The 25,022-nt window shown below is 37.2% G+C and overlaps 5 protein-coding genes across 8 annotated transcripts; 2 read left to right on the top strand and 3 right to left on the bottom strand.

The window, feature by feature from the left end:
- Positions 1-4,669: 4,669 nt before the first annotated feature.
- On the bottom strand, positions 4,670-5,873 carry LOC108363201 (ATP synthase mitochondrial F1 complex assembly factor 1). Of its 2 annotated transcripts, none has more exons than XM_017616490.1 (4): positions 5,859-5,873; positions 5,513-5,766; positions 5,126-5,453; positions 4,670-5,067 (listed from the first exon to the last, which is right to left on the bottom strand). In XM_017616490.1, the coding sequence occupies exons 2-4, from the start codon at positions 5,749-5,751 to the stop codon at positions 4,804-4,806; spliced, it is 831 nt and encodes a 276-aa protein (XP_017471979.1). In that variant the 5' UTR covers positions 5,752-5,766; positions 5,859-5,873; the 3' UTR covers positions 4,670-4,803. The 2 variants fall into 2 exon arrangements, with proteins under 2 accessions (XP_017471979.1, XP_017471978.1); XM_017616489.1 differs by lacking the exon at positions 5,859-5,873 and adding an exon at positions 5,821-5,839.
- A 4,393-nt stretch (positions 5,874-10,266) lies between these two features.
- Pfdn5 (prefoldin 5) lies at positions 10,267-11,210 on the top strand. Its single transcript, XM_017616485.1, has 3 exons — positions 10,267-10,503; positions 10,566-10,775; positions 10,848-11,210. The coding sequence occupies exons 1-3, from the start codon at positions 10,408-10,410 to the stop codon at positions 11,022-11,024; spliced, it is 483 nt and encodes a 160-aa protein (XP_017471974.1). The 5' UTR covers positions 10,267-10,407; the 3' UTR covers positions 11,025-11,210.
- An 8-nt stretch (positions 11,211-11,218) lies between these two features.
- LOC108363197 (ribonuclease Y) lies at positions 11,219-12,233 on the bottom strand. 2 transcript variants are annotated; one of them, XM_017616483.1, is made up of 4 exons: positions 11,949-12,233; positions 11,656-11,889; positions 11,467-11,583; positions 11,219-11,413 (listed from the first exon to the last, which is right to left on the bottom strand). In XM_017616483.1, the coding sequence occupies exons 1-4, from the start codon at positions 12,153-12,155 to the stop codon at positions 11,342-11,344; spliced, it is 630 nt and encodes a 209-aa protein (XP_017471972.1). In that variant the 5' UTR covers positions 12,156-12,233; the 3' UTR covers positions 11,219-11,341. The 2 variants fall into 2 exon arrangements, with proteins under 2 accessions (XP_017471972.1, XP_017471971.1); XM_017616482.1 differs by having other exon boundaries at positions 11,467-11,889.
- Positions 12,234-12,442: 209 nt separating this feature from the next.
- CCT1 (chaperonin containing TCP1 subunit 1) lies at positions 12,443-14,900 on the bottom strand. The gene is made up of 7 exons (XM_017616481.1): positions 14,828-14,900; positions 14,399-14,552; positions 14,254-14,341; positions 13,955-14,188; positions 13,329-13,897; positions 13,085-13,265; positions 12,443-13,030 (listed from the first exon to the last, which is right to left on the bottom strand). The coding sequence occupies exons 1-7, from the start codon at positions 14,898-14,900 to the stop codon at positions 12,656-12,658; spliced, it is 1,674 nt and encodes a 557-aa protein (XP_017471970.1). The 3' UTR covers positions 12,443-12,655.
- Positions 14,901-17,778: 2,878 nt separating this feature from the next.
- Positions 17,779-20,683, top strand: udt (protein undicht). 2 transcript variants are annotated; one of them, XM_017616477.1, is made up of 6 exons: positions 17,779-17,989; positions 18,569-18,832; positions 18,893-19,050; positions 19,109-20,078; positions 20,143-20,292; positions 20,351-20,683. In XM_017616477.1, exons 1-6 carry the CDS (start codon positions 17,944-17,946, stop codon positions 20,629-20,631), a joined length of 1,869 nt encoding a protein of 622 aa, XP_017471966.1. In that variant the 5' UTR covers positions 17,779-17,943; the 3' UTR covers positions 20,632-20,683. The 2 variants fall into 2 exon arrangements, with proteins under 2 accessions (XP_017471966.1, XP_017471965.1); XM_017616476.1 differs by lacking the exon at positions 17,779-17,989 and adding an exon at positions 18,237-18,447.
- Positions 20,684-25,022: the final 4,339 nt, after the last annotated feature.

Genomic DNA, 25,022 nt, shown 5'->3' with positions numbered 1-25,022 from the left:
GGAGGCCCATTCCTGAGGTATTTCATAGCTGGATAGCATTTTCAAAGCATGCATAATGCTCAACCATGTTCCGTCTAATTGGCAAAGTGTTAAAGTAGTTTTCATTCCCAAGGTAGGCAAGAGAGGACACACGGTGCCTAAGGACTTCAGACCCATCAGTCTCTCGTCTTTTGTACTGAAAACTTTCGAGTGGCTACTGGACATGCACATTCGTTCGAAACTAGGCAATGGAGAATCGTCTACAGCACAGTATGCTTACCTAAAAGGGCGCTCCACACAATCTGCGTTCCATGAGGTCTTACACAAGGTAGAGTCATCGCTGGAAAATAAACAATATACGTTGGCGGCCTTCCTGGACATAGAAGGGGCGTTCAACAACGTTAGTCTGGAGGCGATAGAGCAATCACTCAGAAACCTGGGGATTGAGAACTTCCTGGTAAACTGGATATCTACCATGCTTCGTACAAGGATTGTAAACGCTAAGCTAGGCACCAGCGTAGTCATCGGTCATCCAAAGCGGTTGACTCCGCAAGGCGGGGTACTGTCGCCGCTGCTGTGGCTTTGCGTACTTAACAACATTCTTCTAAGACTCAACAGGAAAGGGGTCAAAGTTGTTGCGTATGCAGACGATGTAGTGATTATGGTATCCGGATTGTGCATGAATGTGATAAGCGAAATGCTTCAAAGAGCACTGGGGGAATTGGGTTCTTGGGCAAATGGCTGCGGGCTCAACGTTAATCCCTCGAAGACCGAATTACTATTATTCACTACAAGAAATAAGATTCCTAATTTTAACCTACCTTCCTTGAACGGGCTTACTCTCTCTCTCTTTCCCCTTACGCTAAGTATTTGAGAGTCATTCTCACACCGAAATAAAACTGGAAAATGAATGCAGAGCACCGAGTAAAAAAGGCCTATGGTGCCCTGTATTCCTGCAAGAAAATGCTGGGTAAGAGGTGGGGCCTACGACCTGATCTTATGCTATGGATGTACAAGGTGGTGATTCGCCCAATTATTGCATATGGCTCGCTGGTTTGGTGGAAAGCCGTAGATATCAACTACATACGCACAATGTTAGGCAGGGTACAAAGGTCAGCCTGCATTGCGATTACTGAGGCGATCAGATCATGTCCAACGGAAGCATTGAAGGTCATCTGTCATCTGCCACCGATTGATCTCTTTATTACGGAAAGTGCTTCACAGAGTGCACTCAGGTTGAGGGAACTTGGATTGTGGAAAGAACGTACGTACGTGTATTCTTTCAAAGACCTAAGCATTCGCGAAAAAAACTGACTACATTTGTCTTTCGCTTTTCTTCAAGAAAAACTTCGGCACGATTTTTCCATCAAGAAAGGAGTGGAAGGATCCTGTTTTTACTGAACGCTTCCAAGTATCCGTTTTTACGGACGGTTCAAAAATGGATTGTGGGGCAGGGGCGGGAATTTTTTCAACCGACCTCCAAATTGAAGAGTCTATTCGATTACCTAATGCGGCCAATGTTTTTCAGGCAGAGGACTTTGCCATAAATGAGGCGTCCGAAATAATTTTAGCCTCGAAGCTAGCGAGACTCAGCATTGTTATTTTCTCAGATAGTCAGGCAGCGATCAAGGCACTTGGCTCTGTAATCATCCCCTCCAGCATAATAACACACTGCAGGGAGAACGCTATGGTTTTAGCTGACAGGCACGTCGTTGCACTGATCTGGGTGCCGGGGCACAGCAGAACTCATGGCAACGAGATGGCTGACGAGCTGGCCAGGAATGGATCGGCTCTGGATATCTCAGAGGCAAAGGAGGTCCTTGTGCCTCTGAGCTATATCAAGAGCCGCATCTCTCAGCACTGGAAGAATGTGGCTAACAGTGGGTGGAAAAACCTACATTCCTACAGAGTCTGCAAGAGTCTGTGTCCCACCTACTGCGCAAAACGCACTGTTTTTCTTATCAAACTAAACAGGAGGGATCTATCTCGACTAACTGCCGTTTACACAGGCCACTGGGCCGTGGGCATCCATGCCGCAAGACTAGGACTGGAACACAACATATCTTGTCGAAGTTGTAATTCACCAGATGCAGAAGAAACGGTGGAGCATCTGCTCTGCGATTGCCCAGCACTATGTAAGACTAGAATCAGGCTTCTAGGCAAACCCTGCTTCTGCGGTTTAACAGACATAATTGATATTAACCCACTGCAACTTTTTAAGTTCTTGAACTCCACAGGCTGGATTTGAGATATATAACCGACTTCTGCTGCTTTCTTTTCGGGCTTTCTTTTCAGGTTTAAATTGCGAGTAGTGGTTTTAAAACGGCGCGCATAAGTGCTAATTGGAGTTGTTAAACTCGCCACTTTAACCAAACAACCAACCATGTGATCTGCATGACTTGGTCATGCAGGGATCATTAATGGCATTCAAGCGACAGTATCTTGCAATGGACCTTTTATAAGTGACTGCTGCAAGACGTTGTGTGTTATAACTTATAAGTCTTTGATAGGAGTACACCCGCATGACATTGTCACCACGACATATAGCTGACATGTCGTTTGGGATTCACAGCAACCAATCAACAGCAGCCATTTGACATATGAAGCCGTGAGGCGAAGAAAAATAAAAGGGTGCTGCTATCATCTGTTAAATACGCCTTGGTATGGTTTGGTGTGGTATGTGGGCAACAATGATATTTTTTAAATAAGGCAGATCGTAATATACGCTCTCTGGGAAGACAATAGTTGCGTTCCAGATGCTTCACGATTTGCAGGTTTTTACAGGATGTCGTTCCAGGTGACCACCTCCCATAAGGTTTATTAATGGAGAAAACAGCTGTTCCTGCAAATCGTGAATTTCGTGAATATCGTGAAGCATCTGGAACGCAACTAATATCTATAATTATTTACCTATATGCCGTTATAGTTTCTGAGAAATTAATTAATCATTTCTGACACCTCTTGTTTTCGATGCAAACACTCTACCTACTCAGGTGTACGTGGCATATGAATAACACTCTTTTCTGCTCATATTTCATACAAGAATTCCTTGCGCATTTTCATTTCATTATTTTCTTATTTATCCATCGATTTGCTTCATTGGTAGCTTAATTTTTTTTCTACAGGAACAGGCTTTAACACAAGTACAAAATTTTTACACAGAAACTGTTATTTTATTTAATTAATTCCCTGTTAAAGTTGGAATTTTTTGCATTTTTCCATCAAAAAAACATAAAATTGGGAATGATTGATGAGTTTCTGAAACTGTCAGGGCTATCGAAAAGTGATGTATATACAGTTTATGGAGAATATTATTTGCTTTCATTTTCCGTGTCTCGTATTACGATTATTTAATTGGTTCGTAAGATATACCTGATTAAGTGCACAGTATACAGTAATCCAGATAGGCAAAACAAAAAATGTAAATATGCTTATTTGACAATTTATTTGAATGTATTGGTTGATATTTTTTCACAGCTGTCGTTTTCTTTAACCCAAATGAAATCCAATTTCAATATTTTCTTATAGTGGCAAATATTTCCAAGTCACTTTAAATAAAACAACGAGAAAAACAAAATTCCTAGCAAATCAGGCTTGCAGCGTAAGCGATTATAACCGGATGCAGTTCCAACATAAGTCATATCTGGTTCCAAACGCAACTTTGAGTCAATAATAATTTAAAAATATACCACTGTCATAGTGGAGATCTCCAAAGTTTTTATGAAACATGTACCCAAAGTTATATATCGACGCTCGAACTAATGCAGGAAAGGTTTATGCAGATAAGCAAGGCCGTTTTTCAACGGTATAAAATGTATATACACATATTATTACATACATATTTATCAAAATATTCAGAATGACGAAATGAAATGAATTGGTATCTGTTTGTAAACACGCTAACTCGAACAAAATTTAGATATTTTAACGAAAGTCGGTGCCGAAGTTGCCTTTGGTATAATTTAGGATAGTATTAAATTTTGGTGAAATCTGTCTATAACCACGACCACCTCCCATCAACAATATTTTTGTTTTATTATTTTTTGTTTACGAATTTCGCTGTTAAAATTTACATTTCAAATATATCAACAAACATTTGGGGGTACTTTTGCACCAGTCATTGCCTATGGGTTAATGACAAAATAATCCTATACATGCACAATATTTCATGTATTAATTTTCAAATAAGCATATTGTCAATGGCTGGTTTACTGTATACTGTGATTAAGTGGAACCACTCTTTTTTTAAGCTGAATAACGGTAAATTGCAAACATCTCGAAAACGTATCCATAGGAATTGGATAGTGGCGTCTGGAGAACAAACTCAAAATTAAAATTTGGATGCAGTGAAATCAACGCGATTCATTAACCGCTTAAAACTTACAACTTATTCGTTGGCTATAAAAGAACATAACAGAAAGTTGTCATAAAATCCCTGTTGACAAGTTGGAAACTTTGATAGAAGTTTTAAGAATTTTTTTAATTATAGTTCGGAACTATAATTAATATGTTAGCGGTTATAGCATGAACATTGTTTTTATAAAAACAAACTAACTAAAAAATTAAACACTTGAAAACATTGTGAATGTTTATAAATAATCATCATTCGACCATTTTTGCTCGTCACTGTACATAATATGTACTTACGTTATTTTGGCGGTTAGGGCTCGATATTATAACTAAGTCCATATTTCGAAGATTTCTCATTTTCGTTTATTACATTTATAGAAACATTCTTAAAACAGTTGGCGATGAAGCAAGAATTCTAAAAGCTACATATTTAATAAATACACAATGTACCAAAGTTCCAAGGATATTATTTTTTCAAGCCAACTGAATATTTTCAACTTCTTTGATTAAATCCGTATGCTTGAACTCATCTGGCTTTTTGTTAAACGTTTCCAAGAGTTTTATTTTGCTTTGATCACTTTTGTAATAAAACATTTGCAATTCATTGGCTAAACATTGTGCTTCTTGTCCAGTGAGGACTTTGCTATCATATTCACCGCGCATTAGAATGATACCTTTATCCTTCATTTCAGTGTAGTGCACCAATGTTAAACATTCCGGCGCATTTTCAGCATGCACCTGCCAGATAACGGGTATCAAAAGTCATGTTTAATCTGACGAAATTTTCACCACTCACCTGGTAGGCTAGCAAAGTTGTGAAATGAACCGCATTAGCGGCAAACTGTAGCATTATAAACTCGAAACCTTCGCTACGAGGAAGTGGAAGCAAAAATATGGGATATTGCTTCGCGCGTTCCATAAGCGTATCAAATTGGTTTACGGTTAATGTGGCCGCAAGCACATCCTTTGTTTTATGGTATTCGTACCAAATCTTTGAGATTTCCTCAGCCGTCTTATCTTCCATTAGCTCAAGTTTCATAATATCCGCCAACTTCTTATATGGTATTTCACTGACTTGTTCATTCTTCCGTGATTGTTTTGGATTGAGCAACTCCGAGTATGTCCTATGAAAATAGCTTGCCAATAAGTTGACGTTAATACATATAAGGAAAAATACGCTTACCGCGCTTGACTTTTTCCTTCCTTTATAGGGTGCACGACTTTGTCAACACGGTCTAGGAACTCTTCCGGCGATGTTTTCTGAAGTTTTGATATTTTGTCAGCATACTTTTCGAAATATGGATTATTGTCCTTAATTTTGTCTAAAGCCTCTTGAGCTCGTCTCATCGCCGACATGCTTAAATTTCTCGTCGCTCGAATATTTACAGGTAAAAGATTCAGACAGCCACGGATGCAGGCCATAACCTATGATGGTAACTGAAAAAATATTAATTATTTGGTCTGCAAAACTCCCCAACAGAACGCACGCATCTCCAGAAAAATTTAATAATAATAAAATGTCAAATTACACAACAGAAAACAGCACGGTCCAGAAAATAATGTATTCTATCATTCTTGAGAAAACAGCTGTTTGCGTTTCGGTCTGTTCGAATACCTTAAAACTGTCAAAAAATAAAAATTCACTCAGAGCAAGAGAGTAACATTGAAAAGTACGGGATCGCTTTCTAGTAAAAAATGGTAACTTCTGTCAACTTTAACATAACCTCCAAATTTCGGTTGTAAATTTTTGCTTATTTTTTATGTAAACATACTCAGTTCACACATGTAAATAACCAAAAACACTTTCAAATTCATTAGAATCCACTTAAGCAAGTAATTAAATACTTTTCAACATGAATTAGCAGAGTGCACTTTTCTTTTGTTTACAATTTGGTTGCCAAACACACTACAGCTGATCGTTTGACACTTTTACCAGAATTTACCAGCAAAAAATTCTCGGACTAAAACTGGTAACTTCTGACAGAGAGAGAACCGTATTTACTCTCTTTTTTGTCCTCTCAATAGTCAGAGAACCGAGTACGGGATCGATTTCCAGTAAAATCTGACTGATTCTGACTAGTCCGGACTCGTACGCGATCGCAACTTATGTTAGAATATAAATAGCCAATGGAGACCGCTCATTGCTCTTCAAGAGCAATATATATCAGAGCTTATATCTTGCCATCTATTGCCGGCAATTTGTCAGTTTGACAGCTACATGTTCATTTGCATGAAAACTTCGTGGCGGCAACATTATTGATATTTTATTATAAAAGCAAATATTGAAATTTTTTCGGTTAAAGTATTTGTAATTATGTAATTGAATGTAAAATAGCCTATTTTCTAAATTTTTTAAGTGATTAAATTCGGCAAAAATACGTTTTAGAAGCTATCTCACAGATGCTTATATCAAGATATAAAAAGACCACACAAATATTGCCACTGATATAATTTATATCTAGCGACCAAAATGAAAGCTGGACAGCAATAAATTTTAGGTTTGTATAGTAACTTCTCCAGTAAAACATTGCAGCGAGAGCGTAAAAGTAAAATAGAGCGTAAAATTGAGAAGAAACATTTTACTATTTATAAATCGGTCTGCTTTACACACAAGCACTTACACAGTCACAATATTTTGATTTAAACTCCTTTTACTTTTGTTTGTGCTAAACTAATTCAACAAATGGCGACTTTTGACATTTATTCTTCTTCTTCTTCTGCTAGCTAATTTCTGCTAGTAAAAATTTCACTAGCAAGAATTTGCAGCTCTCCCGTGTTGTTACGCTCTCGATTCTCTCTTGCAAATTTTTTGGGTTATCATACACTTTTCCAGTAAAAATTTGCAGGTTCCAGTACAAATTAGTACTGACTATTGGTTACTATACAAACCTCTTGCTGTACAGTTCAATGCGAGCAAGCGGGAACGTTTAGGGATGTCAGTGGCAAAAATACATCGATGTTATTCCTCGCATCGATGCATCGAAACTTACATCGATATCTGTCGATGCATCGGAGGGCGTACATCGATGCATCGATACGCATAGAGTTTTCCTCCAATTGAAACTTACCCTTTATTATACTAACATTTTATAAGCTNTTCCTCTCTATGAACTTCAGACAAAGCGATGTTCGGCCATTCGATGTACTTGATGATGTTGATCGATGCATCGACTATTTAGAGTGGAAAATTTTCGATGCATCGATCGATATTTTCGATGCATCGATGGTTTTTCGGCATCCCTAGGAACGTTCGCAAAGACAGAGAATTCCATTTGTATTCTTATGGACGCTCACACACATCTGTCAAAACTTGTTGTTCCCATGCGAATCCTTTGCGTACGCACACAGTTGAGTGTGAGCTTGAAAAAAAGGCATATTATGCATTTTAAATTATATTCTATAATCCCGAAAGATATTTTAATTCTCTATCTTTTGAGAGTATCAACTAATGCAAAAAGTTAAGTACTAAGGATGATATTGGTCAAAATAAAAAGCTCACACTCGCATTGAACTGTATAGCAGGCTTAAAAGTAGAGAGGCGAGCAAAGCGAAGAGCTAGCATCGGGCAAAGCTTCAATTACAAACGTGTAAATGGCTTTGTATCTTTTATTTTGTAGCAGATAATTATCAGGAAGAAGAAGAATGGGAAAATTGAGAAAATTAGTAAAGAAACGATAAACTAGCAAGTAAACAGCTGATCGATGTATTTGACTATTGAAAGTATTTGGCGCGAATTTTTGTTTATCCATTTTGACAGGAGAGCCAAAAAAAAAAATAAGAGCGTAAGAACGAGAGAGAGGTGCTAAATTCTGCTAGTTAAGAAACACATTCCAGCAGAAATTAGTGATAATTTGTGATAATTATCTGTTTAGAAACAAAGCTTAAGCTCAGCATACTTTGCACTGCCATGCTTCGACGCATATAAAGGTCTGATTAGGCAAACTTCGCGTAACTTCGCACAACCATTTGTACCAGTACTATAACAATTTAACTTAAGAAAATGTGATGCCATAACCAAACTCAACAAATCGCTAAGTTTTTAAAAGTTCTGCTAACTTCTTGGTAATGCAATACATACAAAATTCATACAAAGTACATACGAAATTACAGTTTGAAGTTTATGGGAATTATGCGAAGTATACATAAGCAGACCATACTGCTGTCCGTTGGGTAACCGGCAAGAATGATGGAATACAAGATTGCGCCAGAGCCGAGAGTAACTGGGCGTGGCGTCACAATAGTTGCGAGCCCGTACGAGTCCGGATTAGTCAGAAATAGTCAGAATTTGTCAGATTTTACAGGAAATCGATCCCGTACTCGGTTCTCTGACTATTGAGAGGACAAAAAAGAGAGTAAATACGGTTTCTCTGTCAGAAGTTACTAGTTTTAGTCCGAGAATTTTTCGCTGGCAAATTCTGGTAAATGTGTCAAACGATCAACTGTAGTGTGTTTGGCAACCAAATTTTAAACTCTGCACTCTGCTAATTCATATCAAAAAGTATTCAATTACTTGTTTATGTGGACTCTAATGGTTTTGAAAGTATTTTTGGTTATTTACATGTGTGAGCTGAGTGTGTTTACGTACAAAATAAGGAAAAAATTACGACCAATATTTGGAGGTTATGTTGAAGTTGACAGAAGTTACCATTTTTTCCTAGAAAGCAAAGCTGTAAACAAAGGATAAAAGAAATCTCAACGAAAACACTAATAGCCGGTGCGAACAGCTTTCAGCCCACGCTCCCAAAACTCGTTTTCAAGGTGTTTTCGCTGTCGGTCCGAACATGGTATAACTGAGCTATAAAGCTAGGCGCATAGTGGAACGGCGAGCAAAGAGCATCGAGCAAAGCACAGCTAAGAGCAAAGCGTACATACACTATGTGCGCTCCCATTGAAACAAATACATTTGAAAGTCGATGTTCAGACACGAAAACTTTTGTTGCGGAAACTCGAAGCTTGTAGGAGAGAGAGCGACGAGGAAAGGGGACGGGTACCGAATCGCCTGTACTCGGGAAACACGCTTTGTGCTCTCCTTCGCCTGAGTAATTCAAGTTAGCGGTTCACAGCTGACAACAACAATGGCGTACAAAAGAGTTTCTGTGTGTGAATGCAAAGGGCAACACCAAAAGAGAAATCGCCGATAATAAGAAACTCGAGTTTCCGTGTTTGAACGCAGACTAATCGACGCTTTGCTCGATGCTCTTTGCTCGACGCTCGACGCTCCACAATGCGCTTAGCCTAAACCGCATGCCCGTTGTTGTTGTTGTAGCAACATACAAGTTCTCCAAAGAGTTTTTGGGGAGTGTTGCTAGAGTGACAGTCATTGGCCAAATATAAATCTAGGTCGTTCCGGTTACGTATACCCGACTGTCGTGGGACCGCGTGTCAGTCAAAAGCATCCCTGTGACGCAGAGAAGAATTTGTATCAGGCCGGGCCTTAATACCATGTTCTGACCAACAACGAAAACACCTTGAAAACGAGTTTTGGGATTGTGGGCTGAAGGCTGTTCACACCGATTGTTGGTGTTTTCGTTGACATTTCTTACATCCTTTTGGCCTTATTCATAAAAAAATAAAGTAGGTTTAAAGAGCTTTATAAAGTGACGTTTTCATAAATTTTTCTGTTTATAAACGTTTTTTAAAGCTACTTTATTTTTTATGAATAAGGCCATTTGTTTACAGTTTTGCTACACAAAAACAAAACCAAAATACTTTTCCTTCAAATTCTTTTCATTAAGAACCCTTTACGTTCAAGCTTATTTTATTTTGGCCAGCCAATTAACAACAAATCCGAATCCGTTTGAGGATCCGAAATCATCATCCGAGTTCGCAACGATAGTTCGCGCTGTTGTGCGCTTCGCTTTATAATTGTATTTTCATAACATCACTAATAAAATCTGGCAACTCTTTAGATTCGAAGTCCGAAACTACAATTTTGACATTTCGGATAGCGACTCATCGAATTTGTTGGTGGTTTTGTCTATGGAGGTGTGGAAATTCTTATTGGCACGAGATCTGGAGACATTTGTTAAGATATTCCCTTTTTTAACGATTATTTCTAAATACTAAACAAATCCAATAATGTCAGCGAGTAGTAGCAATGATAAAACCGAACAAATTGATTTGGCAAAACTGAGTTTAGAGCAATTGATGCAAATCAGACAGGAAATGGAAAAGGTACATCCGTCACTGCAAAAATGTATATACAACTGTTCACAAAAACATTTATACTTTTACAGGAGGTTAACAGCATTCAAGAGTCACTCCAAACCCTTTACAGTTGTAAAGCCAAATATGCCAGTTCAAAAGAAGCGCTGGAATCTTTTCAACCTGAATGGCAAGATCGCCAAGTACTGGTGCCATTAACAAGTAGCATGTACGTACCAGGTCGCATAAAGCATCTCGACAACTTCGTAATTGATGTTGGCACCGGCTATTATGTAGAAAAGGTTGTAGTTCAATTCTAATGTCTTCTGCTAATAAAGTATTTAACGTTTTTCTATGATCTACGTTTAACACAGAATTTGGAAGGTTCTAAGGACTATTTTATGCGGCGTGTGGATTATGTGCAGGAACAAATAGAGAAAATTGAAAAAATTCAAATACAAAAAAGTAGATTCCTGAATGCTGTTGCTGGCGTGATGGAGATGAAACAACTTGCACTGGCAAAGCAGATGCAACAGCAACAAAGCGCATAAGAAAGACATACAATACAAATAGTATCTACATAGAAGGAAAATAATTTCTTTCATCTACTAGAAACTAAGTGGATTTCAGATAAAACTTAAATATATCGCACGAAAGGATAGAAGTCTCATTTCGAAAACTTAACCTTAATCGGTAAAAAGATTCAAAATAAACCGAAAAGGAAATTCAAACACCAATCACATACAAATTGTTATTGTTACCTATATTGTACATGCTTCAAATATTTTTGTTAAATGGGGGGAATTAATTACATATGCAAAAATCTAATATTGTATATATTTGCAGCACAATACTAGCGAACAGCTAACTATTTTTTCTTAGCCTCTTCCAACGCTGCGCTGAGGACCTTAATTTTTTGTTCATAAACCTCCTTCAAATCCTAAAAATTTAACTATTAATAGATTAAATCAGATAGAATGACAATCCGCTGACCTTAAAAATTTTCGACTGTATATCGTATTCGGCACGTAGTTTTTCATATACTCCCTTCGAAATATCCAATTTTTTTTCTGTTAAGATACATTTATCCTTCTCTGCCTTAATCCACTGCTGTGATTTTTCCAATCGCACTTGCATGTGATCACATTCGGCGGTCTTTAAATTCAGCATATCTTTAGTTACCTGTACTACATCCTTCATTGCCTCCACCTGTGTTTTTAGCACTTCAATTTGTTGTTCTTGCTGTTTGCATACTTTGGTCTTTTCAAAGAGCAAAGTTTTAGCTTTCAACAGTAATTCCTCCTGTTCTTGTCGGGATTTGGGTGCGTCCACACCTCCCAACATAACCGACTGTTTTAATGATTGTTCTAATTGCGTGTTCCTCCGTTTTAGTTGTTCATTTTCACTTAAGCTTTGCTAAGAAAATTAAAAATTTATAAAATCCTAAAACGTATAACAAATGTGTGCTTGTTAACCTCCAATTCCCTACGAATTGCAGATATTCTCTTGCGTGACTCCTCTATCAATGCCTGTTTTTCACTCTCTAATGTGAAAACTATATCCAAGAGCTCATTACTTTGTTGTTCCTGCACATGTTGTTCCTGTTCTTGCTGTGGAGGTACCTGTCCATTATCTGAATTATTGTTGACATCCTCAACTGGAACTGCGGAGTTTTCGGACATGTTTATATTTTAATTAATTTTCTCCCAATTTCCGTAGGTATTAGCTTCTATTTAAACAATCTACTATTTTTCTCAATACTTGTCTTCTTCTTTCTATATTTATAGATACCTCACTGCATGTTCTATTTATAGGCAGTACGCAGAGTGCGCGCGTCGCCGAATAAACACATGCCACCAGTAGCTCTAATATGTATACGCACATATAATTCAAAAGAATAATTTAAATCTCACCCTATCAAATTTTATTTCATCGGGATTTCAGTAATATTCATATAATAAAAAGTGTATAATTTATGTCTCTGAAGTTCAATATTTATTCAAATATATTATCGTAAATAAGAATGAACAGAGTAAGTGTTGTTAATGTGTGATACGCGGTTTCATAGCGACATTAGTAACTGCCGATCCAGGACTTAAACCTATCGTTAAAGTGTAAATTTAATTGTAAATGTGTGCAATAAGTATATAGAATCAATACAAGTTAATCAAATGCGATGGCCTTAACCATCTAATTCCCCGGCGGCGCAGGCGTCAGCGTAGTTTTTGCCACCCTTTTCCTCTGGATTCAATTTTATCATATCATCAATACGCAGGATTGTAATAGCAGCTTCGGTAGCAAATTTAAGCGATTTTATTTTTGACATAGCAGGTTCCAACACACCAGCCTTCTTGTTATCTCTTACAACACCTTCGATCAAATCTAGACCAGTCCACTTAAGCTGTACATGTTCTGTTTTTGTCTGGCTAGAATTGTGGTAGGCACGCAATTTCGCCACCAAATCGGTAGCGTCTTTAGCGGCGTTGACCGCCAAAGTTTTCGGAATGACAAGTAAAGATTTGGCGAATTCGGCAATTGCCAATTGTTCGCGGGAGCTCTGCAATAGGATAATGACTATAGATTTTTTTTTGTTATCTTAGACCTTACTTACCAAAGAAGTGGCGAAATTTTCCAAATAAATAGAAAGTGCAGCTTCAACACAACCCCCTCCGGCTACGACCTTCTTACTTTCCAATACACGCTTAACAACGCACAGTGCGTCATGTATAGAACGTTCCATTTCGTCACAATAGAAATCATTTGGCCCACGCAAAATAATGGAAGCAGCAGCTCTATGAACGTAATGTTTGTATTTAACGCAAGATATTGGAGAAAAACGTATCTATATTATATACCTAGCTTTGGTGCCCTTTATTATTATTAGTTCATCGTCGCAAATACGCTCTTGGGCAACTTCAGCAGCTTCTCCCACCATCGATGGTTCGAAGCTTTCTTCCCCTTCCATATTCGTGAGTGAAGTGAGAAAAGCGGCTCCAGTAGCTTTTGCAATAATTTTCAAGTCACCCTTCTTAACGCGTCGCACAGCCATAGCGCCGGCTTCTACGAAATACTTCATGCAAAGATCGTCGATACCACCAGAACAGAGCACAACATTCACCCCAGTCGACAGTATCTTATTAATACGTTCCTTGGTAATATCCATTTCACGGGCCCGAATGCCTTCCAATTTGTCAGGATCGTTAATAAGCACTTGAACTCCCATTTTCATTTTAGTTTTTTGCAATGAAAAGTCGAGGCACGCGATTTTTGCGTTGATAATTTTTTTCGGCATTTGCTGCGAAGCAATAGTGCAGTTGAGAGCATAACCAGGTATTAAAACCGATTCTCGTGCTGATTTGCCGTGCGCTTTTAGCACATTCACTGCTTTTATGGAATACAAAGGATTGCCTTTTGGATCCGTGATCTAGCGTAACACGTAAAATTAACTATTGTACGAAATTATTTTCGAGATATGTACTACCTTTACGGCCTGTGCTGCATCCACCACCATTGTTGAGAACAGATCCGCATCAGCACCAATAATCTTTGAACTCATTGATGTCTTTGCGATGTTAATAAGGGAATCTCGTCCCAATTCATCAACAGGTGCTGTCAAATGCTCTGAAATGTATTTGCAGGCTTCTTTGCATGCCAAACGGAATCCAGCAATAATTGAAGTAGGATGAATTTTCTGTTTTACCAACTCATCGGCATTCTAAAAAATATCAATGCCGCTATATTTCTAAAGTAAGAAATATTGAAATTAAAAAAGAAAAATACCTTTAGTAGCTCTGCAGCCAATATAACCACGGAGGTAGTACCATCACCAACTTCGTCATCTTGCAGTTGCGCTAGTTCAACAAGCACCCTTAAAAATTAATTATGTATATATGTCCTCAAAAGTTTTCCTTTCGAATCAACTTACTTGGCTGCAGGATGTTCAACCTCCAAAAGTTTAAGTATTGTTGCTCCATCGTTTGTGACAGTGACATCACCAATATCGTCTACCAGCATTTTATCCAGACCAACTGGACCCAAAGAGCTTTTGACTATATTTGCAATTGAGCTGGCAGCCATAACTGAAATTGAACGAACGATTACCATGTTATATACCATGCCTTACAGGATGTGCTATCTAAAGCCGAACTTAACCTCACTTTTTTTTAGTTTACATACGTTTTGCTAGCATGTGAAAGGTATAATTAAAGTACTTTATGCAGATTTTAGCATATTTAAGACTGAACTTCTTCAGGAAACCCTACAAATACCCGAAAAGCCTCAACATATCACATGTTTTCTTCACGCTTTCCCGGCTATGCAATGGCAGATGTTACTAACACTTGGTATTTCTTACCATTCTGGGTACGCACGGAAGCACCAAATTGTCTAGTGCCCGCAATGGACAGAGGGCTAGCAATTGTAGACATTTTTTTATGATTCCGTAAGGACTTTTGTATCAAGATCAACAATTTATAAAGATGCGGACGATAAAACTATATGCGGCTGACTCACTGTGCCGCTGCTGTGAAAAATGCACGCGTTTTCGAAATTCGAAATGTCAATGTGCAATTAGTACTCGGTACGGCAGCACGATGTATTCTATCGTTCCAAGACCGATAGGGCCCTGTCACACGGTCAGTAATTATCATGATATTTGAATCGTGATCCATATTGATGGATTGATGGATCGCGCATGAATGCTACATGTTCAATATTTATCGCGTCAGTATTTGCATTATTTTTGTGCTGAAAGCTTAAATTACAGATAATGTATTCAACAATTATTTTAAAATTTCCAATGTTAATACAAATTTTTTGAATTCCTTTTGAAAGGTTTTAAGCACCGAGAGTGAAGGCAGAGCGAATACGTTTTCGACGTTCGCTTTATGAGAGTAAAAGATGTACTGACGAAATGTATGGATCGCGATTTGAAAGTGCTACACGTTCAATATTTGTTGACGGTGTTGCGCTCCGCGATCCAGATTTCAAATTTTTTAGAAATTTTTCGATATGGATCACGATCCATCAATACTGCATGCTACACCGTCAATGAATATCACGATACTTGGATCACGTTAATAAATACTGACCGTGTGACAGAGCCCATTAAAGAGTGTCATACTTGGCAATATTTCCAAAATTTCCAACAAATTCGCTGTCAAATTGAGAAAGAGAAATTCTATTTCAATGGTTAATAGCCAGAAAGACCTTGCTGTCACTTTTCGGAAATCAGTTTCAGAAATGAAAGTTGCAAGTTGTGACCGCAACTCAAAGCGCGCAAATCGATTTCGGAAATATATTTCAACTTGCTCGTGCTGCACTAGCAATCTGCAATTCGCCTTTCAGAAATATAAAAAAAAACCTCTTTCAAAAGACACTTTACATGCGAGGTGTGAATGCTTATGCAACTGCTTTCTGAAATTTCTCCGCATGACATGCTCTGTAGAATACAAGATTGCGCTGATTGGTGTGAAATTTTGCTGCATTTAAAATGCAACATTTAGCACTTTCGAACATATGTTTTCGAAGAGCGTTCATGCTATCGCATTTAGCAAATGTACATTTACGCGAGTTCGAAATCGTATGCATTTGACAAACAGCCGTGTTCCAGTCGCTTATTCAGATCCGTATCTATTACGATCAATTCTCACGCAGAAGATAATGTGCAAAAACCCTACTGAAAAGGAAAAAATAAATTTTAAACCAAAATTCCAATACAAAAATTTGAATTGTTTTAACTATGACCGACCATTTGTTTATGTATATCTGTGTTCGTATGGAAAAGTAGCTTATGTCGAAAGGCTGGCTTTAGTATAATGCGGCATTTCCTTTATTCTTTAAACGACAAAGAATTTTTTTATGAGACTTAATAAAAACATTAACTTGCTAGTATCGGAACAATTTCTTGCACGTTTATTTGCCAAAAGTTCTCAACGGCTCACCGCCAGTGAGTAATTCGCAATCGTATGCTGCGAATACCGATTTATACTAAAGCCAGCCTTTCGACATAAGCTACTTTTCCATACGAACACAGATATATTCATTTGTCGGTGCTGTCAATTAAAATTTCTTCACTTAATTAGGAAACAAAACAAACAGAATTGATCACAAATTTATCCAGATTTCTATCAGCAGCACATCGATATTGAATTTTCTTAACTTTTCTTTATCCAAATAATGTAAAATAATAAATGAAATCTCGATCGGCGATCACTGAAACGCAGCTAGCCACTGTATACTCGAAAATGCAATGTTGCCACTTTTTCTCATTAAACCATGTTCGAATCGTGGAAATTTTGGAAGATAACAGGGTTGCTTTTAGCATTTAGATTCTTAATGCAAAAATGGAGTTGCATTTAGTTGCATTTAGGTGACGAATTTTGTATGGATAAATGTACATTTAGAGTAGCATTTAGAGTTAAATGCGCTAAATGTGCTTTTACGCGTAAGCAAAAACAGCCCATAAAATTCGGCTTTCCCACTTCACCCGAATTACCTTTCGAATCACGAAATTCGCCATACAAAATTTTGGGAGCGAATTACACCATGATCGGACCGACATCGAAAACATGTTTTCGTTGCTATAACTACTACTTGAAAACTCACGTTCCATCATCCCAATCGGTGTCTTCATTTTATTTTAGATATATTTATCGAAGTGGATGTCATATTTAATCATATTTAATACGCTAGGTGAGATTTACAGCCCGATTTATCCAGGATTGGTATTCTAGCACAGAAATCGAAAGCTCTTTTCTTAATAACTTATCAAGATTTAAAATACTATTGACAAATTAAAATTTCATGTGAAATGTATAAATTTTGTATATTAATAAATTTGTTTCTAACAATTAAATACTCCAAGTGCCGGCATTTGAACCGGCGACATAGAATTGGGCGGGTATTGTCAATTGGCTGCCCAAATTATAATATGAACAAAAAAAGGTTGCTAATGATAACAAAATGAAAGGCAAAGATTTTGATTTTGGTTTTTCGTAGAAAAACTGTATAAAAGGATGAAAGAAATGTCAACGAAATCATTAACAACCAGTGCGAACAGCTTTCAGCCCACAATCCCAAAACTCCTTTTCAAAGTTTTTTCGTTGTCGGTCCGAACATGGTATTAGAATATCAGTTTTAATTTAAGAGACGCCACTTCAAATAAATTTAAAAGGGTCGAGAGCTGAAAGTGAAAAGTCGACTTTAGTCGACTTCCATAAACTGAAAGTCGATCACTAAAATTCGAAATCCAGGAGTAAAAAGTCGATTTCTGTCGAATGTCGAAGTCGACTTTGCCATTCCTAAATAATGCTTTTGTTTTGCATTATTCTATATGCACATTCCATCGCTTAGATTTTGTAGTTTATAGCACAGTGCACTGTGGTTAATAGTTTTAAATCTATTTGCATTCCTTGTAAAGTTTAAAATTGATATTTAAGTACAAATTAGAAAACAAATGCTAAGCTCATAATGTGTGTGGTGAAACTATTTTACCTTCTCGGCGCCGTGAGCATAGGTAAGCAAAAGGCGATTAGCCACACCCTGCTTGCATTAGAAGCTGTCTCATCGTGCCTCGNGGTATTAGAATATCAGTTTTAATTTAAGAGACGCCACTTCAAATAAATTTAAAAGGGTCGAGAGCTGAAAGTGAAAAGTCGACTTTAGTCGACTTCCATAAACTGAAAGTCGATCACTAAAATTCGAAATCCAGGAGTAAAAAGTCGATTTCTGTCGAATGTCGAAGTCGACTTTGCCATTCCTAAATAATGCTTTTGTTTTGCATTATTCTATATGCACATTCCATCGCTTAGATTTTGTAGTTTATAGCACAGTGCACTGTGGTTAATAGTTTTAAATCTATTTGCATTCCTTGTAAAGTTTAAAATTGATATTTAAGTACAAATTAGAAAACAAATGCTAAGCTCATAATGTGTGTGGTAAAACTATTTTACCTTCTCGGCGCCGTGAGCATAGGTAAGCAAAAGGCGATTAGCCACACCCTGCTTGCATTAGAAGCTGTCTCATCGTGCCTCACATAGCAGAACGCTGACTGAAACTTTGTTTTAATTGTATTTAATAATTTTTGCATTTTTAGTTTCGGCCCAGTATAATCAGTTGGAACAAAAACAAAATAGATGTATTATACCCAAAATTCTTCAGGGAAGTTGGTTCTCATGGGAAACTGGCACACCCACACTAACAGTCATAGATGCGACCTCGATGTCACGCAGAGGTGTTTGTATAACGATGTCTGGACACGGAGATGAGTATCACTTTATATTTAAAGAGCGCTCAGCAAATTGTTATCACTGCGTCCGAACGGTCATAAGGACGCTTAATGTGTTTGAGAAAGTCGAAGGTACGTACAAATTTTAGTACGTATTACATATTTTTCTAGCGTTAGTTATTCGCGTTTTAGGACCTTGCATTTCTATACTCGCGGGATCAGAGCCAAGCGTGGAAAATGTTTGTAAAGGAATTAGGGACGACCAGCAGCTAGTGACTTTATTCAATGAAAATTTTGTGCCTCTCAATTGTCGTTCTTCATTAGAAGGCGTGTGGCACTTCACATACCAGGTAATTTTGGGCTACAAGCATACGCGGATCCAAAGATATTAATATTTTTATTATTAAGAATCGGTTCCGGTTTACTGGTGTTTGTAATAAGCCTGATGCTCGCATTCAATCTTGTCAAACTGCTGGTACGCAGTTCTTGATACAAAACCAAAAGTTTAACGTCACCTACCAGCAGTGTGAGGGTATGGAAGGCACCTTCACCGGTACAGTAGAGTATAGTTGCTTAGGAGATTGGTTTGTTGGCAAAAACCATTACTTTGCGGTCGCCAATACCAAAGAATCGCGCAAAGATGAAAAGTATCGATGCTTCCTTAAGAATCGGGACGATGATTTGTACATCGGTGTTTCTATTACGGCCGAATGTAATACATTAAAAACGCCAGAAAATTCACCAGAACGTCTAAAGCTTACACCTGTAAAAGCAGAATACGTTGAACCGGGTTGCACACTTCCGCAAAATTTTTCGGGTGAATGGGTAAACACAGCAAATATTGATGCTGATGTATCGATTAGTGAAACTCACATCAATGAAACTTACTACCCAGATCGAGCCCGCTACCGACGTACTATATATGTTTGCCGTGAGCGGCGTGATAATCGAATAATGATGGCACGTCTTACGGTTGACGGTTGCCAAAAAGATTATGTATGTTTCGATTTTCAGCCACGGCATCATAACATCATACGCTATCGCAAGGGTTTAGCTGTTATTAAGGACGATTTCAGTACAGTATGCTCCTGGGTGCAATTCAAAAATGCCGAAGCGTGGAAATATGACTTGTTTTTGGCAAAGAATCCGTTGCCAGTACGTTGCCCTGTGGCAGGAAAATTCAACTTTACACAGCATGGAGAGCATCCTTTTAAAACGAGAATTCTTGGAGGTGTAACGCTAAGTCCTCGGCCGAATATACATTGCAAGCAAAATATATCAGATATGTCGGTATGTGATACGGATCAAAAAGAACTGGCTATTGATGAAAATTACTGTCTGTCAGTGGATCATTTGGGAAGGCCTGTGGATATATATAGTATGTTGTTCTCACTACATAAGTTTTAAATACAACTATTTCTGATTAAAATTTTACATTTTAGGTGATCCGGATTATCGCATGAAATGCATTGGTTTTTGGAAAGAGAATCTTAAATCCTATCTTATCACTTATGATGACCTGGATCCGCTCTCTAAGTACCGATGCTGGGTATATCAGCGCGCTGACTTAAATCGCGTGTTAATGTCGCAAGGTATGCACACTTTACCGTACATATGCCTACTGTAGATAATATATTTAATATTTTGCAGCGGTAGGCGCCTTTTGTAAACTAAATCAAGACGTTACCTCGTGGAATCACACCGAGGGTGCAGCAGTTGCCATTGATGCCATAGAATACGAGCGAGAACGTGACGACTGCCCTATGTACTTTGACGATGGCGCATACCCATGGAAAGATTCAGATGCGTCCAACATCATATTCGATTGGGACTTTTATAAGGCATCAGCTAGTACTTTAATATCATATGCGAGTTTTTCTTTTATAAACCTTATAGCTTGCATTCTATTTTGGTTCTCATATCAAATTTAAATATTTTGGGTTTGAGGAAAGTTTACAAATTTCTCAATTCAACGAAATTAGTTTAAAAAAGAATCTCTTAATAGTGCGTATCATCTACGAAAATATAAAATCGAATGTGTCTTATTACCTCTTAACAAAAAATTACTGAAGTCTACTTACATACATATCAGATGTATACATACCGTCCATTGTAAACTAAAAATCGTATTTGTTAGCTTTAAGTTGACATTTCATAAATATCTGTAATGCAATAGTTAATTTTAAAACTTTACATAAATAATCTTTTCAAATTCAAAATGTTGACATTAAAAATATATAGCTAAAGCAATATTAAATATTTAAATGTAAAATATTTAAATAAAATTAAATTTAAATTTTTTTTAAATTTTTTAATTTTTGATTAAAGCTAACTTTGTGTACATAATTAAGGTTCGCTATTTTTAAAGTTAATTAAGGGATTTCCTTAAACTCGTAGTCTTTAAGGCTTCCTCTTTAGTATGGAAGTTTTAAAGTTGTAATTTATGGATGAAATTACCCTTTTTATAACAACCAAATGTACATTTATAATCAATAAATTTGTACAAATATACTCATGCGATTTCCCTCCAAAAATGTCTACATTCATGCAAATATGCGTACGTACGTACATACGTATGTATGTAAAAACTAGGGCTGATGATACCCGGGTACCCGGTTACCCGGGTGCCCGGGTAATGCCCGGGTACCCGATTACCCGGGTAGTCGGGTATTACCCGATTTGCCCGGGTACCCGGGTAATATACATATTTTGGTGCCGGTTAAACGAAAAACACCCGGGTAATGCGACATAAAGCTTCTTGTATAATCTTTTTGGTGAGGATAAATATTTTTTCAGTGAGAAAATTTTTTTTTATAATTATTTTTTTATGTCTAGAGTGTACGCGACTATGTACACCTAACCGCTTGCCTGAGTAGACGGAGACAAGAAAAGTAAATTAAAACATTAGTTTCTGTACTTAAATTCAAACTTCTAATATTTGTAAATGCATATACAAACATGCATGTGTACATATGTATGTATGTATGTATATTTTAAAGAATATTAAATATTAATATTTTAAAACAGGGACTGAGAACGAAATGTATGATCGAAACTAAATGCCATTGTCGTAGTTTTGTTCCCAAGAACGCGTCAAAACCAAAACCAAAATGAGAACAAAACTGACGAGAACGTTCTCATTGGGAATTATATAAGAACTAAACCCTGTGGTAGGCCGCTTCTGGTACAAAAAGTAAGGTGACAAAGCCTTATGCTATTCATTCACCTAAAGATTTTGTACTTTTATTGTATCAGCTTGTTCAAATTATAGTTTCTTTTCACATAATATTTAAAGCTTTTAAAATCACAATTATTTAATGAAGTTTCCTTAATACGAGAACGAAACAACAAAAAAAACAAAATTTTTATGTAGCGAAACCAAAGTAACATTTTCCGCAAAACGCCCAGTAGTCCAAACTTTAATTAGTAACCACTATGGACCAAAGCCCGAGGACAGTAACCCTGTGACCAACTTCAAGTCCAGCATTATTTATTCCCTCAAAAAGCGGTTTACACTTGAAGACGACTCTTGCACTTCTGAAGATTTTGAAGTATTGCCAGAGCAGATAGCTTGTTTTCTTGATCCGAGATATAAAGATCTCCAGGTGGAAAATAGTAGTGTGGCAGCTAAAGTCCGTGCTCAGGTCAAAAAAATTATCTCTGAAATGTCGACGACAGAGCTCACCGTAAAGGAGTCCGGAAAATGTGACGACCAAGAGTTGGATTTCCTGTTCGCTACGGAAGAACAAATGTCAGACACAATCTCTCAGTTTGAGCGCTATGTAGCGGAACCTGAGATAGCAAATAGATTGGACCCGCTTGTGTGGTGGCGCACTAGAGAACACTCCCTCCCTGCAGTTGCGTCTTTGGCGAAGAGATATCTAGCCATTCCCGCCTCTTCAGCAAGCTCAGAAAGACTCTTCTCTACGGCTGGAAATATTGTAACGGCGAAAAGATCGTGTTTGGCCCCCGATTCGGTTAACTTGCTAGTCTTCTTGCATCAAAATAAAAACTTGTTGTAATGATAATGTAATTATTTTATATACATAATTATTAAAACTTGTTATGATAGTAACAACAAAAAAAGATCGTGTTATCACTGAGTCTGACGATTTCTTCCCTGAAAAATGGAATTTTGAGGTCTTGGTGAGTGGCATAGTTGGTGACATACCAAGGAGCATTAACAATACTTCTCAGGGCCTTATTTTGATACCGCTGTAGTATTTCTGTTTGAGTTACTCGCAGTACCCCATAGTTGCATAGCGTATGTCCAAACCGGCTTCAGCATAACTTTGTGCAGAAGGATTTGGTTTTCTAAACTCAGCTCAGATTTTGCAGCAAGCAGCCAGTACATTCTTAATGTTTTTAATGCAAGTTGACTTTTTTTCGCTTTAATATGCAATTTCCACGAAAACCTGAGATCAAGATGGATTCCCAAGTAATTGACTTGATTGATAAATAAGGTTGCAAATGGTCAAATGAAAATGCGGCATAATACAAACAGTCTCCACACAAATAGTTATGCCTATGATTTCATTAATAGTACATACATACATGGCGTATGAGTAACATTCTTACCTAGTCATATTTTATAAAAACGAAATTATCTGTTATTATTATTTCTTTAGCTCCCTACAGTTTAATACCTCTACAATCGTAAAATTATTGCTATTACCTTTAGATACGAATATATATTATAATATTTCCCCATATGGTATGGAAGATTCTTATAGATTTTCCCTATGTACGTTCGTTTGCGTTATATAATCGTAAATGCGTTTAATTTTTACCTCTCCGCATTTTTTCGGGTGCCCGGGTACCCGGGTAATTACCATACTGGGTACCTCATTACCCGGGTGAAATCATCAGCCCTAGTAAAAACGCATATGCGACTAAAATACAACAAAAAGAATTTCATTCATAAACGCATGCGCGTACTCTTCAAGGTCAAACTTATTCATTTCATTAATTCAATTGTCACACGTCTGCCCGCATCCGCCACAAGCGAAATTTCTTCGCGAGGGCCACAAAAATTCTAAAATGTAAAATTGAAGAAATCACAGCCAGCCAAATGAACAGTGGCAAGTCCGCAGAAATATCTGAGGAAATTTGCGAAAATAACTTATCTCGTGTTAAGACATTTTTTCTCTAAACTTCTAAACGCAGTACTTCGTCAAGTTGCTTCCGATTTTAGTTTAACAAAAAATAATAATAATTTTTTTTGCATCACTGGCCCATGATATTTTGATCTTAAGTCAAAACTTCTAAAATCACATACATAAGTGAGTTCAATGCGAATTAATATAAGGTGATAGCAGGAATAGCAGGAGTACAAAAACAAAAATTTACATGTATTTTGTTTTTGCTTTGGCGGCAAAAACTGTCAAAATCTGTAAGAGTGTGTGTAGAAATTCAAACAAAATTTTTCAATTTGATATCAGAAGCCGTGCGGCGAAACAAATACACAAAATCAGCTGAGTTAGTAACACCACCTTATATAAATTCGCCTTGTATTTTGTATTGCGGGTGTTATGTCACATCTCAATTCACTCCAAAGTTTACATGTATTTTGTTTTTGCTTTGGATGGGTGTGCTGTCAAATCAGTAAAAGCAAAAACAAAATACAAGTAAGGCGAAGAAATCAGCTGATTTTACAATTCTACCTTTGAAGGTGGTGTTACTGGCGGATTTAGAATTTCACCGCGGTACTCCCTAATGTCAAAATGATGTGTTTGTTGTAAACAAAGCGAATTCATATTACAACAAACATATAATTTTGACATTAAGTACCGCGGCGAAAAACTAAATTCGCCAGTAGCACCACCTTGTACAAGATTGCTTTGTGAGCTTCGGTCATAAATTCTAAAAAATTTTTGTCAACCGTAGATTTACGTTCATTGTAATAACGCCCTCGTTTGCCAACATTTTTTAAATTTTATTACAAGTGGCAGCATTTCTATGATTATCGATAACCGAAATACTGCAATTGGCAGCGCGCAGTGTTGCCAGGTTTTGAGTTTGAAAAAGCACTAAAACCTAAGAAAATCGCGTTTTTTCTCGAAAAAAGCACCAAATTTTTATTTAATACTCATTAATGGACTTTATACGCATAAAAATTATTTTGTAGAGATGCCGATTTAAATTAATAAAAATCAATGTTTCTTGCTCGACGGTCGGTTTTTTTCTGTTCTCTATACATTCAAATATTTTCGTCCAAGCGACGATAACATTCTTGTTATTATTTTCTAATTTGCAACTGTGTCTGGCGTTGCCGCTTTGCATAGATTTAAGAAAAATTTTTTAATTTTTCCCTGACTGTTTT

Source organism: Rhagoletis zephyria, unplaced genomic scaffold (genome assembly GCF_001687245.7).
Source record: "Rhagoletis zephyria isolate East Lansing unplaced genomic scaffold, Rhagoletis_zephyria_1.1 Rzeph_scaffold_01213, whole genome shotgun sequence".
NCBI classification, from domain to species: Eukaryota; Metazoa; Arthropoda; class Insecta; order Diptera; family Tephritidae; genus Rhagoletis; species Rhagoletis zephyria.
The sequence above is the reverse complement of the archived record's forward strand: the minus strand, read 5'-3'. Positions and strand labels throughout refer to the sequence as shown.

Excerpts from the sequence above, each read along its gene's own strand:
- Pfdn5 (XM_017616485.1), top strand. The coding sequence starts at position 10,408 with ATGTCAGCGAGTAGTAGCAATGATAAAACCGAACAAATTGATTTGGCA. Across the intron at positions 10,504-10,565 it reads TCAGACAGGAAATGGAAAAG|GAGGTTAACAGCATTCAAGA; the intron begins GTACATCCGTCA and ends ATACTTTTACAG. Across the intron at positions 10,776-10,847 it reads CCGGCTATTATGTAGAAAAG|AATTTGGAAGGTTCTAAGGA; the intron begins GTTGTAGTTCAA and ends CGTTTAACACAG.
- LOC108363201 (XM_017616490.1), bottom strand. The coding sequence starts at position 5,751 with ATGGCCTGCATCCGTGGCTGTCTGAATCTTTTACCTGTAAATATTCGA. Across the intron at positions 5,454-5,512 it reads GAAGGAAAAAGTCAAGCGCG|GACATACTCGGAGTTGCTCA; the intron begins GTAAGCGTATTT and ends CTATTTTCATAG. Across the intron at positions 5,068-5,125 it reads CAACTTTGCTAGCCTACCAG|GTGCATGCTGAAAATGCGCC; the intron begins GTGAGTGGTGAA and ends GTTATCTGGCAG.
- udt (XM_017616477.1), top strand. The coding sequence starts at position 17,944 with ATGTGTGTGGTGAAACTATTTTACCTTCTCGGCGCCGTGAGCATAG. Across the intron at positions 19,051-19,108 it reads TGTGGCACTTCACATACCAG|AATCGGTTCCGGTTTACTGG; the intron begins GTAATTTTGGGC and ends TTTATTATTAAG. Across the intron at positions 20,293-20,350 it reads TCGCGTGTTAATGTCGCAAG|CGGTAGGCGCCTTTTGTAAA; the intron begins GTATGCACACTT and ends AATATTTTGCAG.
- CCT1 (XM_017616481.1), bottom strand. The coding sequence starts at position 14,900 with ATGTCTACAATTGCTAGCCCTCTGTCCATTGCGGGCACTAGACAATTT. Across the intron at positions 14,342-14,398 it reads GTTGAACATCCTGCAGCCAA|GGTGCTTGTTGAACTAGCGC; the intron begins GTAAGTTGATTC and ends TTAATTTTTAAG. Across the intron at positions 14,189-14,253 it reads TGGCTGCAGAGCTACTAAAG|AATGCCGATGAGTTGGTAAA; the intron begins GTATTTTTCTTT and ends GATATTTTTTAG.
- LOC108363197 (XM_017616482.1), bottom strand. The coding sequence starts at position 12,155 with ATGTCCGAAAACTCCGCAGTTCCAGTTGAGGATGTCAACAATAATTCA. Across the intron at positions 11,890-11,948 it reads CAATTCGTAGGGAATTGGAG|CAAAGCTTAAGTGAAAATGA; the intron begins GTTAACAAGCAC and ends TAATTTTCTTAG. Across the intron at positions 11,414-11,466 it reads TACAGTCGAAAATTTTTAAG|GATTTGAAGGAGGTTTATGA; the intron begins GTCAGCGGATTG and ends TTAAATTTTTAG.